The 15352-nt window shown below is 47.9% G+C and overlaps 1 protein-coding gene and 1 pseudogene across 1 annotated transcript; one reads left to right on the top strand and one right to left on the bottom strand.

Annotated features, from left to right (window-relative positions):
• The window catches only part of LOC119322228, a 19320-nt pseudogene extending 8253 nt beyond the window's left edge, over nt 1-11067 (top strand).
• LOC119322229 (formin-like protein 16) lies at nt 11035-15129 on the bottom strand. Its single transcript, XM_037595728.1, has 2 exons — nt 13701-15129; nt 11035-12567 (listed from the first exon to the last, which is right to left on the bottom strand). Exons 1-2 carry the CDS (start codon nt 14948-14950, stop codon nt 11106-11108), a joined length of 2712 nt encoding a protein of 903 aa, XP_037451625.1. The 5' UTR covers nt 14951-15129; the 3' UTR covers nt 11035-11105.
• Between the last annotated feature and the right edge of the window lie 223 nt (nt 15130-15352).

The raw sequence follows: 15352 nt of genomic DNA, 5'->3' as shown, positions 1-15352 counted from the left end.
AATTATCATGAACAAGGAAATATAATAATAATCCTTTTATTATTGCCTCTAGGGCATATTTCCAACAGTCTCCCACTTGCACTAGAGTCAATAATCTAGTTACATTGTGATGAATCGAACACCCATAGAGTTCTAGTGTTGATCATGTTTTGCTCGCGGAAGAGGTTTAGTCAACGGATCTGCGACATTCAGATCCGTATGTACTTTGCAAATATCTATGTCTCCATCTTGAACATTTTCACGGATGGAGTTGAAACGACGCTTGATGTGCCTGGTCTTCTTGTGAAACCTGGGCTCCTTGGCAAGGGCAATAGCTCCAGTGTTGTCACAGAAGAGAGTGATTGGCCCCGACGCATTGGGTATGACTCCTAGGTCGGTGATGAACTCCTTCATCCATATTGCTTCATGTGCTGCCTCCGAGGCTGCCATGTACTCCGCTTCACATGTAGATCCCGCCACGACGCTCTGCTTGCAACTGCACCAGCTTACTGCTCCACGATTCAACATATACACGTATCTGGTTTGTGACTTAGAGTCATGTAGATCTGTGTCGAAGCTAGCATCGACGTAACCCTTTACGACGAGCTCTTCGTCACCTCCAAAAACGAGATACATATCCTTAGTCCTCTTCAGGTACTTCAGGATATTCTTGACCGATGTCCAGTGTTCCTTGCCGGGATTACTTTGGTACTTTCCTACCAAACTTACGGCAAGGCTTACATCAGGTCTGGTACACAGCATGACATACATAATAGATCCTATGGCTGAGGCATAGGGGATGACACTCATCTCTTCTTTATCTTCTGCCGTGGTCGGGCATTGAGCCGAGCTCAATCTCACACCTTGCAATACAGGCAAGAACCCTTTCTTGGACTGATCCATTTTGAACTTCTTCAATATCTTATCAAGGTATGTGCTTTTTGAAAGACCTATGAGGCGTCTCGATCTATCCCTATAGATCTTGATGCCTAATATGTAAGCAGCTTCTCCAAGGTCCTTCATTGAAAAACACTTATTCAAGTAGGCCTTAATGCTGTCCAAAAGTTCTATATCATTTCCCATCAAAAATATGTCATCTACATATAATATGAGAAATGCTACAGAGCTCCCACTCACTTTCTTGTAAACGCAGGCTTCTCCATAAGTTTGCACAAACCCAAACGCTTTGATCATCTCATTAAAGCGAATGTTCCAACTCCGAGATGCTTGCATCAGCCCATAAATGGATCGCTGGAGCTTGCATACCTTGTTAGCATTCTTAGGATCGACAAAACCTTCCGGCTGCATCATATACAACTCTTCCTTAAGATAGCCGTTAAGGAATGCCGTTTTGACGTCCATCTGCCATATCTCATAATCATAGTATGCGACAATTGCTAACATGATTCGGACGGACTTCAGCTTCGCTATGGGAGAGAAAGTCTCATCGTAGTCAACCCCTTGAACTTGTCGATAACCCTTAGCGACAAGTCGAGCTTTATAGATGGTAATATTACCATCCGCGTCCGTCTTTTTCTTAAAGATCCATTTGTTTTCTATCGCTCGCCGATCATCGGGCAAGTCTGTCAAAGTCCATACTTTGTTTTCATACATGGATTCTATCTCGGATTGCATGGCTTCAAGCCATTTGTTGGAATCTGGGCCCGCCATCGCTTCTTCATAGTTCGAAGGTTCACCGTTGTCTAACAACATGATTTCCAGGACAGGGTTGTCATACCACTCTGGTGTGGAACGTGTCCTTGTGGACCTAAGAAGTTCAGTAGCAACTTGATCCGTAGTACCTTGATCATCATCATGAATTTCCTTTCCAGTCGGTGTAGGCACCACAGGAACATTTTCCTGAGCTGCACTACTTTCCGGTTCAAGAGGTAGTACTTCATCGAGTTCTACTTTCCTCCCACTTACTCCTTTCGAGAGAAACTCTTTTTCCAGAAAGGATCCGTTCTTGGCAACAAAGATCTTGCCTTCAGATCTAAGGTAGAAGGTATACCCAATGGTTTCCTTAGGGTATCCTATGAAGACGCATTTTTCCGACTTGGGTTCGAGCTTTTCAGGTTGAAGTTTCTTGACATAAGCATCGCATCCCCAAACTTTTAGAAACGACAGCTTAGGTTTCTTCCAAAACCATAATTCATACGGTGTCGTCTCAACGGATTTAGACGGAGCCCTATTTAAAGTGAATGTAGCTGTCTCTAGAGCGTATCCCCAAAATGATAGCGGTAAATCGGTAAGAGACATCATAGATCGCACCATATCCAATAGAGTGCAATTACGACGTTCGGACACACCGTTACGCTGAGGTGTTTCAGGCGGTGTGAGTTGTGAAACGATTCCACATTTTCTTAAGTGTGTGCCAAATTCGTGACTTAAATATTCTCCTCACGATCTGATCGTAAGAATTTTTTCTTTCGGTCACGTTGATTCTCTACTTCATTCTGAAATTCCTTGAACTTTTCAAAGGTCTCAGACTTGTGTTTCATCAAGTAGACATACCCATATCTACTTAAGTCATCAGTGAGAGTGAGAACATAACGATATCCTCCGCGAGCCTCAACGCTCATTGGACCACACACATCAGTATGTATGATTTCCAATAAGTTGGTTGTTCGCTCCATTGTTCCGGAGAACGGAGTCTTGGTCATTTTGCCCATGAGGCATGGTTCGCATGTGTCAAATGATTCATAATCGAGAGACTCTAAAAGTCCATCAGCATGGAGCTTCTTCATGCGCTTGACACCAATGTGACCAAGGCGGCAGTGCCACAAGTATGTGGGACTATCGTTATCAACTTTACATCTTTTGGTATTCACACTATGAATATGTGTAACATTACGTTCGAGATTCATTAAGAATAAACCATTGACCATTGGGGCATGACCATAAAACATATCTCTCAAAAAAATAGAACAACCATTATTCTCGGATTTAAATGAGTAGCCATCTCGTATTAAACGAGATCCAGATACAATGTTCATGCTCAAACTTGGCACTAAATAACAATTATTGAGGTTTAAAACTAATCCCGTAGGTAAATGTAGAGGTAGCGTGCCGACGGCGATCACATCGACCTTGGAACCATTCCCGACGCGCATCGTCACCTCGTCCTTCGCGAGTCTCTGCTTATTCCGCAGCTCCTGCTGTGAGTTACAAATATGAGCAACGACACCGGTATCAAATACCCGGGAGTTACTACGAGTACTGGTAAGGTACACATCAATTACATGTATATCAAATATACCTTTAGTGTTGCCGGCCTTCTTGTCCGCTAAGTATTTGGGGCAGTTCCGCTTCCAGTGACTCTTCCCTTTGCAATAAAAGCACTCAGTCTCAGGCTTGGGTCCATTCTTTTGACTTCTTCCCGGCAACTGGCTTACCGGGCGCGGCAACATCTTTGCCGTCCTTCTTGAAATTCTTCTTACCCTTGCCCTTCTTGAACTTGGTGGTTTTATTGACCATCAACACTTGATGTTCTTTCTTGATTTCTACCTCTGCTGACTTTAGCATTGAAAATACTTCAGGAATAGTTTTCACCATTCCCTGCATATTGTAGTTCATCACAAAGCTCTTGTAGCTCGGTGGGAGCGACTGAAGGATTCTGTCAATGACCGCCTCGTCCGGGAGGTTAATGTCCAGCCGGGACAGGCGGTTGTGCAACCCAGACATTTTGAGTATGTGCTCACTGACAGAACTATTTTCCTCCATCTTACAACCATAGAACTTGTCGGAGACTTCATATCTCTCGACCCGGGTATGAGCTTGGAAAACCATTTTCAGCTCCTCGAACATCTCATATGCTCTGTGTTGCTCAAAACGCTTTTGGAGCCCCGGTTCTAAGCTGTAAAGCATGCCGCATTGAACGAGGGAGTAATCATCAGCACGTGACTGCCAAGCGTTCATAACGTCTTGGTTCTCTGGGATGGGTGCTTCACCTAGCGGTCCTTCTAGGACATATGCTTTCTTGGCAGCTATGAGGATGATCCTCAGGTTCCGGACCCAGTCCGTATAGTTGTTGCCATCATCTTTCAGCTTGGTTTTCTCTAGGAACGCGTTGAAGTTCATGTTGACATGAGCGTTGGCCATTTGATCTACAAGACATTTTTGCAAAGATTTTAGACTAAGTTCATGATAATTAAGTTCATCTAATCAAATTATTTAATGAACTCCCACTCAGATTTGACATCCCTCTAGTCATCTAAGTGTTACATGATCCGAGTCGACTAGGCCGTGTCCGATCATCACGTGAGACGGACTAGTCATCATCGGTGAACATCTCCATGTTGATCGTATCTTCCATACGACTCATGTTTGACCTTTCGGTCTCTGTGTTCCGAGGCCATGTCTGTACATGTTAGGCTCGTCAAGTTAACCTAAGTGTTTTTGCATGTGTAAAACTGTCTTACACCCGTTGTATGTGAACGTAGGAATCTATCACACCCGATCATCACGTGGTGCTTCGAAACGACGAACTTTAGCAACGGCGCACAGTTAGGGGGAACACTTTCTTGAAATTATTATAACGGATCATTTTATTTACTATCGTCGTTCTAAGTAAACAAGCTGCATAAACATAATAAACATCACATGCAATTATATAGTAGTGACATGATATGGCCAATATCATATAGCTCCTTTGATCTCCATCTTCGAGGCTCCATGATCATCTTCGTCACCGGCATGACACCATGATCTCCATCATCATGATCTCCATCATCGTGTCTCCATGAAGTTGCTCGCCAACTATTACTTCAACTACTATGGCTAACGTCTTAGCAATAAAGTTAAGTAATTACATGGCGTTAAATCATTGACACGCAGGTCATACAATAATTAAGACAACTCCTATGGCTCCTGCCGGTTGTCATACTCATCGACATGCAAGTCGTGATTCCTATTACAAGAACATGATCTCATACATCACAATATATCATTCATCATTCATCACAACTTTTGGCCATATCACATCACAAAGCAATTGCTGCAAAAACAAGTTAGACGTCCTCTAATTGTTGTTGCATCTTTTACGTGGCTGCAATAGGGTTCTAGCAAGAACGTTTTCTTACCTACGAATAACCACAACGTGATTTGTCAACTTCTATTTACCCTTCATAAGGACCCTTTTCATCGAATCCGCTCCAACTAAAGTGGGAGAGACAGACACCCGCTAGCCACCTTATGCAACTAGTGCATGTCAGTCGGTGGAACCTGTCTCACGTAAGCGTACGTGTAAGGTCGATCCGGGCCGCTTCATCCCACAATACCGCTGAAGCAAAATAAGACCAGTAGTGGCAAGAAAGTTGACAACATCTACGCCCACAACAGATTTGTGTTCTACTCGTGCAATAGAGAACTACGCATAGACCTAGCTCTAATACCACTGTAGGGGAACGTTGCATAAAATAAAATTTTTCCTACGTTCACCAAGATCAATCTATGAGTTCATCTAGCAACCAGAGAGAGGAGTGCATCTACATACCCTTGTAGATCGCGAGCGGAAGCGTTCAAGAGAACGGGGTTGAGGGAGTCGTACTCGTCGTGATCCAAATCACCGGAGATCCTAGCGCCGAACGGACGGCACCTCCGCGTCCAACACACGTACGGTCAGCGTGACGTCTCCTCCTTCTTGATCCAGCAAGGGGGAAGGAGAGGTTGATGAAGATCCAGCAGCACGACGGCGTGGTGGTGGATGCAGCAGGGTTCCGGCAGGGCTTCGCCAAGCGACTACGGGAGGAAGAGGTGTAGCAAGGGGGGGAGGGAGGCACCAGGTGTCAGGGTGCGGCTGCCCTCCCACCCCCCTCTTTATATAGGGACCCCAAGGAGGGGGCGGCCCTAGGAGATGGGATCTCCTAGGGGGGGCGGCGGCCAAGGGGGAGACTTGCCCCCCAGGGCAAGTGGAGGCGCCCCTTCCCCTAGGGTTCCCAACCCTAGGCGCAGAGGGGGGCCCAGGGGGGGCGCACCAGCCCACCAGGGGCTGGTTCCCCTCCCACTTCAGCCCATGGGGCCCTCCGGGATGGGTGGCCCCACCCGGTGGACCCCCGGGACCCTTCCGGTGGTCCCGGTACAATACCGGTGAACCCCGAAACTTTCCCGATGGCCGAAACTCGACTTCCCATATATAATTCTTTACCTCCGGACCATTCCGGAACTCCTCGTGACGTCCGGGATCTCATCCGGGACTCCGAACAACTTTCGGTTTGCTGCATACTAATATCTTTACAACCCTAGCGTCACCGAACCTTAAGTGTGTAGACCCTACGGGTTCGGGAGACATGTAGACATGACCGAGACGGCTCTCCGGTCAATAAGCAACAGCGGGATCTGGATACCCATGTTGGCTCCCACATACTCCTCGATGATCTCATCGGAAGAACCACGATGTCGAGGATTTAAGCAACCTCGTATACAATTCCCTTTGTCAATCGGTACGTTACTTGTCCGAGATTCGATCGTCGGTATCCCAATACCTTTTTCAATCTCGTTATCGACAAGTCACTTTACTCGTACCGTAATGCATGATCCCGTGACCAGACACTTGGTCACTTTGAGCTCATTAAGATGATGCATTACCGAGTGGGCCCAGAGATACCTCTCCGTCATACGGAGTGACAAATCCCAGTCTCGATCCGTGTCAACCCAACAGACACTTTCGGAGATACCTGTAGTGCACCTTTATAGTCACCCAGTTACGTTGTGACGTTTGGTACACCCAAAGCACTCCTACGGTATCCGGGAGTTACACGATCTCATGGTCTAAGGAAAGGATACTTGACATTGGAAAAGCTCTAGCAAACGAACTACACGATCTTGTGCTATGCTTAGGATTGGGTCTTGTCCATCACATCATTCTCCTAATGATGTGATCCCGTTATCAATGACATCCAATGTCCATAGTCAGGAAACCATGACTATCTGTTGATCAACGAGCTAGTCAACTAGAGGCTCACTAGGGACATGTTGTGGTCTATGTATTCACACGTGTATTACGATTTCCGGATAATACAATTATAGCATGAATAAAAGACAATTATCATGAACAAGGAAATATAATAATAATCCTTTTATTATTGCCTCTAGGGCATATTTCCAACAATGGACACTTCCAAGAATTCGAGTAGAAGGTATTACATAATTAAAGTTTTTTTTTCATAACTTGTTGACCAAGGTACTGCTTATGATGTATTATTAGACCTTATATGTTCTATGCACTTGTTCCTCAGGAAGAGAAGAAGATACGAAATGAACTGAAAAAGAGGATGGAACTAGAGAGAATGGCTGCATGGAAAACTCAATTAGAAGAGTTTGAAAGTGGTCACCTCCCTTTCATGTGCTTGCAGTATAAAGATAAAGATTCAGTTCACCACACGATTCCTGCTGTTTTTATTGGAAGCCTCAACTCGTTTGATGATCAAAAGATTGCCAGCATGGTGAGTAAGTTTCATATTGCATGAGAGTTGTAGAGGGAAAAGCTACATGGTTTTACTTCTGGGATTGTTTACGTCTCTTATTGTGCACATTCTTGTCAAATGACAAGCATTAATTATCGGATACTGCAAAAATGAAAGTTCTGAACCGCAGTAGTTTACATCCTTTGCTGTTTGTATATCTACATTTTTGTTAGACATGCCCCAAGATTTGAATTATTGAAGTTTTTCTCTATCGCTTTGTCTTTGTGATTACTGTCCTAGTGTCCTCCTCGTGTGTTCTTATGAAAATAACTATTGCAGCTGGAAGATGATTCTATTGGAACAGGCAAGCAAGAAGTTGATAGTGAGGGACAACTTCTTTGTCCATCATACTATGTTGCTTTGAGTTCAGATAATTCATGGTATCTATTCACAGAAAAATGGATAAAAACTGTTTACCAGACAGGTCTACCTGCTGTTCCTTCAGTGGAGGGTGGGCCACTCCCTAGAGAAACCCTGAAGCAGCTCCTTTTGCGTGAAGACATGATCTGGGATAAAATCGCAAAATCAGAACATGGTTTTTTGTTATGCATGGATGGATCCCTAGACACATGGTCGTGGAGTCTAAATGTTCCTGTGCTTAATAGCCTCTCAGAAGACGATAAGGTTTGCACTTACTCCTTGGCTTTCCCAATATTTCGTGCTTTTATTGTAAATTAGAGTTATCTGTTACTACCTGCGATCCATAATAAGTGTCGCAGTTTTGAACTAACCCCAGTTCAAAACTGCGACACTTATTTTGGATCTTTAAAGGATATTGATTTCTCACAAGATTCACTAAGTGTTCATTTCTCCCATCTGTGTCTTGTGTCTTGTAATAGGTTGTTTAATTATAGTGGTCGGACCATAGGACTGCAGGAGTAATATACCGTACTACTGACAGTTCTTTTCATCCGTGTCTTCTAATAGTTTGGTCAATCATGTCGTCAGACCAGTAATACACTGCGCTACTGAGTACTGACAGTTCCTTCTAATGTTGATAATAACCAACCTAACATGCACATCCTCATTTCATATATTATCATGTAATGCTATTCAAATCGTGTCTGGTACGAAGTTACGAATTATCATTTGCAACTTGCAGTTCTGTTGACATTTTGGCATGCAGTTCTGTTGACGTTTTGGAATTGAACTAGCAACTTGCAGTTCTCTTGACTTTTTGGCATTGAACTTTTTTTTGTTACTCTTTCTTCATAGGTGGAACGATTCTCCCAGGAACATCAGACCGCTGTAGAATCTCACAAGCAACAGAGGAGGAAGGTTTCACAATTGAAGAAAACAATCAGGAGTACTAAGGGTTTTAGAGAATTTCAAAAGATCATTGACATGAGAAATTTTACAAAAGAAAAGATTGAGCGTTTGGAAGCTAGATCCCGTCGTTTGACTAGACGCATAATGCAAATTGAACCAACTGGTTGGAAAGAATTTTTGCAGGTAACCATGTATGCTTTTATATGTTTGATGAACCTATCTAATTGAACTATATAGTTGTTGAAAGCACTCTAGTATTTTTTTTAATCGTATCATTATATGTATAGTGTACATTGAGTTAGTTGCTTCCACTTCATGCATTAAGTAACTTCGTAACCGAACCACATGAGACCGAAAATATATTGAAGTCACTGTAGCATCTCCTGTTGCTTCCTACCGTGCCCCCATTCAGCCCCAGCCAGTGCTCCTTGACCACCTTTCATTCTTCCGCCACACTAATTAAACACTCCCTCTGAACCATCTCATGTGTAATATTTTGTTGAAATATATGCTGTTTCTCTATAAAATGCCATGATTTGGTGAAGGCATTCAGGATCTTGTGCTTAACCAATATGATTGCGCAATACTAAGTTACAGCCTTATGCTTGTCATTGGTAAGTACTAAGTAGTTTCTCAGACATTAATTTTCGATTCTCTAAATGGATGTTTACCAGATTAGCAATGTCATACAAGAGGCTAGAGTGTTAGATATCAACACCCAAGTAATCTATCCTTTGGGTGAAACGGCCGCAGCCATACTGAGGGGAAAACGAACTCTGGCTTGCTATGGTTCTTAGGAACAAGGTCCTTTTGGATCTGAAGCCATCTCAACTGGCAGCAGTGTGTGGAAGCTTAGTGTCAGAAGGGATCAAACTTCGTCCTTGGAAGAATAGCAGGTACACATTTCAACAACGGCACCTATTTCTCATGCTTACAACTTGCTATGGCTATTGGCTTGTAAAGCCTCCTGTTATGTCATGTTTATACCTGTACAGCTGTCCCTATCCTTCATGTTGTGGCCCGAATCTGTGGAAATACACTGGCATATAATATAAATCAATTGGACCATCAATCCCACGTGCTGTGGTAAATTGCGGACCAGCATGTTTGCTGCCCCAAATAAGCTTTGTATTGATGCAGTTAATATTTAGACGAGTACATGAACTGAACTCTTGAATGGTTGATCAATATGCTTCATCATCAATAAAAAGTGTTTATCCAATCAGTTGTCACCATATATTGCCGTGGCCTATTGAGTGACAAATATGTTCATACCATAGAAGGTGCAGCCAGTAATATTTTGTGTTATCATTTACTTAAAGTGATACCATAGAAGGTGCAGCCAGTAATATTTTCTGTTATCATTTACTTAAAGTGAGAACTCCAGTGTATTCAATCTCCAGCCCAAAATTTGTCAACGTTTTTGAATAAAAATACTTCCTCATGCGTTTTCTTAGGCATCATGGTGATTGTTTAAAATTTTGCAGTTTTGTGTATGAACCGTCCTCAGTTGTTGTTGGTGTCATAAACTATTTAGAAGAGCAGAGAAACTCACTCCTCGATCTCCAAGAGAAACATGGCGTAAAGGTTTGGCACATGATGTTCCTATTCTCCTGTGTCTTTAAATCAATAGTTGCCCTCGTTACTTTTCTCATCTACTTGCTTCTTGGCATGCAGATACCTTGCGAAATAGATACCCAGTTTGCTGGAATGGTTGAAGCCTGGGCGTCAGGGTTGACATGGAGAGAGATAATGATGGGCTCTGCAATGGATGATGGAGATTTAGCCCGTCTGCTCAGACGAACGATGGATTTACTAGCTCAGGTATGTTATTGGGTTTGCAGATTCTGTATATCTCCAACGTGTTGTTAATTTTGTTGTCAATTTTCATGGTAATATCGTACTTGATTTGTTTTGTTCCTTAAGTTCGATGATATGTTAATACTGTTCCTTTTTTACTTTTCGGGCAATCTTAGAGTCCTTAAGCTCGATTATACTATACTATGATCTGCATTACATTGCATAATACTCACTGTGTTATATTCCAGATTCCAAAATTGCCAGATATAGATCCGGTTCTCCAGAAAAATGCACAAATTGCTTGCAGCGTCATGGATCGAGTACCGCTAAGTGAGCTTGCTGGCTGAAAGCCTGTAAATTGTAAGTACCGCGTTGGTCATTTGTTGTAGGTAGGCAATTCTTTGTTGTACCATGGACAAATGGTTACCAGTTAGCTAAAATATCCTTTTTTTTACGGTTTCAAGTTCAATTTCTGGATATATGTAACTGTATCTACTGTTGTCGACATGGATCTGTAAAGAACTGGAGAAAAGAACCAACACAAACAATTTCATTATCACTACTTGAATCTCCATTTACACCTCTCCATACATTCTATTCCTCATCACTACTTGAATCAGAGTCTGCGCCGTCCTTCATAAAGTGCGCTGGCAAGTTTGGGAATCTTGGCATGACCCTCTTCCTTTTGCTATCTGCTTCTTCTGGTGGCGGTTTCTGAGCCGGTGGTGCTGCCGCCGTACCACCAGCTACCGCCTTAGCACCATCAGCTGCCCCCTTAGCTGCTTCAGCTGGCCCCTTAGCGGCCGTCGAGGCCGCCGCCGCCGATGTTGGCTGTGATGATGGGGGTGGTGGCTTCTTTTGCTGCTGCAGTCTTCTCTTGATGTCCACACATGCCTGGTCCACCATCCCCAGGAAGTCCCTCACAATGACGAACAACTGGAGGGGATGCGCGTTCCTGTCCTTGGTAGCACCTGCATGGTAGTACTCCGTTGTCCGTTGAACCAGATCAAGCACTTTCTCCTGCACTCCACTCAGTGCCTTCAGCTCTTGCTCCGCAGCATTGACAAAGCCTCTCAGCCCTCTTGAGAATCCATCGTCCCCGCAGGTCTCCAGGAGCTTCTTGATGCCCGCGAGTCGGTTGCCTAAGATTGCGCATTCATTGGCAGTCACATCATAGTCCACAGTCGCAGCCTTCTTCACATTGGCAAACTCACTGCTGAGACCTCCAACAATGGGCAATCCTAGGTTCAAGTACTCGTTCTGCCTGTCCTCGCGTGATGGCCCCTGGCCAGCGGAGCCAGCTGCTGAAATTCCGCCATCGACGCTGCTCTTGGCGAGGCTACCAGAGCGACGGATGGTGTAGTTGCGGTTGATGGCAAGGCGTTTCCCCTCTGCGCGCACAACTTCCTCGATGACAAAGTGCAGCAGCGTGGTGCCTCCATCAGTGCTCTTCACGTCATTGAGTTTGCGCAGTGCTGTGAGGTTGAAGGCCTGCGCGTTCCCCCGCGCCGTGCCGGCATTCATCCTGTTCCCTGCCTTGAGCACCGCCTCAAGCAGCTTAAAGAAGAGCCCCTTCGTCCTCAGCTCCTGGCTTGCCATCTCCAAAGTCTGGAGCGATTGCTTGAGCACAGCAATCTCAGAAGCGTAGTTTACCTTGAATAGCAGCGCATTGACACGGGCAAACGGGTTGGGCACGTCGAGCAGGAGCCGGAGAAGGAAGGCCTCTGCGGGGGCAAGCCTGTCGGGGTTTCCAGAGAACTTCAGGATGGTGGCCTCTTCCTCCTTGGAGATGCTGAGCCTGGACAGCTTCTCGAGGACGTCAGTGCCGAGCTCGGTGTTGCCATCACGCAGCGCGTCGATGATCTCGTCCCGCCCCACGGTGAGGGACCGGAGGATGATGGAGATGTTGTGAGACTTGCGTGGCTCAATCAGGAATATCTGCTCCTCCGAGGTCGAGCGCCCGAGGCCGCTCGAGGAGTCCTTGGCGTCCGCGGATTTCGTCTTGCGGTTCACCGCCGCCGTGCCGAACAGGGCCTCGATGGTGCCTTCATCCAAGCTGCAAACACGTCAGAGTAACAACACCGTTAGAAGTAGAACGTTTTGAATCGATCATACACAAAGCTGAAAAAAAACAGCTTCTGAAACACTAGCTAGCCTAATATGGTTTCCAATCATGTATCCAATCGTTCACAGCCGTGTTCTTTCAGCTACGATTCTCTTATTATCACTAGCTATGATTCTCTTATGACTGGAGGGGTGACGTGGCAGTGCTAATTATGTCCAGCGCAAGCTGACGAAGAAAAGTGGGTGCCATCTTGACCGAGTTCAAGGCGTCCACATCCTGTTCGTAAATCCTCCCATCATTGCTTTGGAACTGGGGCTACAGCGACCCGTCCCCATCCAGATTCTTACGAGATCAAACAAGCTAACAGTAGTACAAATCCATAATTATACGGTTGATTCTGTCAAGGTAGCAAAGCAAATGCGAATGAACTCCATGCTCGTTCAACGAAAAGCACGCTGCGCCAACAACTCGTATACCCGTTCCACGAAGGTGAAGCCCCCCGTACTCGTTCTACGAAGCCCCCATGCTCGCCCGGTAGCCATCTGTCCTTGTTCACAGGTCCAGAATCCAGAGAGAACATACGCGCACAAAAAGGCACCGTGATTTGGGTTGGGCACCCTTTCGAGGATGCTGCGACGTGAGTCCACCGGAAAAGCGACATGCTGGTTTCCTGATCCCATCGAAGAATCCGCCTTTGATTATGGCTGCCACGCCAGCCAAAAGGGCCTTTTTTTCTACTGAACCTTTGCACATTCAGGGCCTTTTCACTGCGCTTAATTCAGTTTCTACGACACTCCAGCTAAAAATGCTAGTCGAGCGACCTTCAGAAATCAATAATGCTAGTGGGATTTACTCGGTTCATGCTTGGTTTGGTCTGTATGACGGTCTCTCCTGTTTGCAGTGCAACTTTGTACTGCAAGGTTCAGGGGTCCATGCATGACTCACTGTTCATACCGTGGCTAGCACTACATTCCTATGCAATCAGTAATCACCGGTACCCAGTTCGTACCAGGGAGCGGCAATGCGCAAGAAGCGCCGAGAGAATTAAACGTCTATATACGGGCTACGGCAAATGGTGAACTGAAATGAGAAGCGGGGGGCGATTTAATTCAGGAGCTGCTTACTTGAATGAGCCGCCGGTGAGCTTGTCCCACACCATGGAGTGGTCGGTGGCCGCCACGTTGACCTTGTCCCAATGCAGCGGCTTCAGCTTCGCCAGGTCGTCTGCCCCGGATGGCCCGCCCGGGGCCGCCGGTGGCCTCGAGGACGACGCCCAGGCAGGCGGCGGAGGCGGCCCTCCCTTCTTGCCTCCGGGTGGTGGTGGTGGCGGCGGCCCTCCCTTCTTTCCTCCGGGAGGCGGTGGCGGAGGTGGGCCTCTGGGCGCTGGTGGCGGCGGTGGGCCTTTGGGTGCTGGTGGAGGAGGTGGGCCCTTAGGCGCTGGTGGCGGCGGTGGGCCTTTAGGAGCTTGTGGTGGCGACGTGGTGGCCATTGGTGGCGGTGGTGGTGGCGGGCTTCCTCTTCCTGGCGGCCGCGCCAGCGATGCCGATGCCGATGCGCTTGGTGGGGCGGCAGGGGCTGGTGGCGGGGACGGGCGGGGGACAGAGCTGACAGCGATCGCCGCCGCCGCCGGCCGCGCGTAGGCCTCGGGGGCAGCGACGGAGAAGGACGAGCTGGAGCTGGCGCTGGGCGGGCGCGGCGACTCGTCGAACACGGCGGAGGAGGAGTCCAGGGAGCCCCTGGGAATGAGCGGTTCCTGATCTATCTTGCCCTTCCTCGGCCGCGGCGGGGACGGGCCCGGCGACGCCTGCGCCTCCGGCCACCTCTCCGCGCGGCTCTGCCGGGGCGGCGGCTGCGGCAGGCGCCAGCCCCCCGCGGGCTTCCTGCCCCTGCCGCCGCCCTCGCCCTCCTTCTCGAACTCCCGCCAGTATATCGCGTCGAGCCCGTTCTCGTCCACCATGCCGCCGCGGGGCGGCCGCTTCGGCGCCCTCTCCGGCAGCTTGCCGGCGAGCGCGGCGTCCTGGCGCCCGTTCCCGCCGGCGGCGTGCGTCAGCTCCTTCTTCTTGCCGTGGCGGAGGAAGAGGAAGAAGGCGAGGCCGCAGAGCGCGAAGCTGCTCAGCGCCGTGCTCACCACGGCCACGGCGATGTCGCTGCGCTTCGTGGAGGAGGACGACGAGGAGGCGGACTGCGGGGGCAGGATGGCCGGGCCGGTGGGGGACGGCGACGGGGGCACGATCGGCGGCGGCGGGACGGCGACTGCGGGGGTGCGCGTGGAGGGGAAGCGGGTCTGGACGTTGCGCTGCTGCCCGGCGGCGAGGGGGCAGACGACGGCGGCGGCGAGGAGGAGGAGGAGGGGGAGGAGAGGGGACGGAGCCATCGCCGTGGCCAGGGGCGGGGAAATGGAAACGCGACGGACGGAGGTGAGGGACGGAGGTGAGGATTGACTTGCGGAATCGATATTCTGCTCTGGCTGGTGCCGCAGTTGTTGCTGCCTGCCCGCCTTGCCGGCGGCTGCGTTGTTGTTGTGCTGTGGTGTGCTGGGTTGGGACTTTGTGGTGCGTTTTTGACTTGTTCGGGTTGGGTTGGGTTTTGTTTACTGGGTCCGGTCGAACGGCACGATGGTTGGGTGCTTGGGTCCGGGAAACGAAGCGAAGACGCGTTGAGTGGGCAAGGGAGGGAGCCAACCAAAAACAAACCGCGCGGGCGCCGCGTCGGGTGCTGCCGTCGCCGTTGCGCTGCATGCGCTGCGCTGCGCTGCTGATCTACTACTCTTTCGTTG

Source organism: Triticum dicoccoides, chromosome 6B (assembly GCF_002162155.2).
Source record: "Triticum dicoccoides isolate Atlit2015 ecotype Zavitan chromosome 6B, WEW_v2.0, whole genome shotgun sequence".
Taxonomy (NCBI): domain Eukaryota; kingdom Viridiplantae; phylum Streptophyta; class Magnoliopsida; order Poales; family Poaceae; genus Triticum; species Triticum dicoccoides.
This window is presented reverse-complemented; position numbering and strand designations above follow the sequence as displayed.

Bases quoted from the DNA above. Each gene is read 5' to 3' on its own strand.
- LOC119322229 (XM_037595728.1), bottom strand. From the start codon at position 14,950: ATGGCTCCGTCCCCTCTCCTCCCCCTCCTCCTCCTCCTCGCCGCCGCC. The intron at 12,568-13,700 runs GTAAGCAGCTCC...ACGTGTTTGCAG, and splicing joins CTCACCGGCGGCTCATTCAA to CTTGGATGAAGGCACCATCG.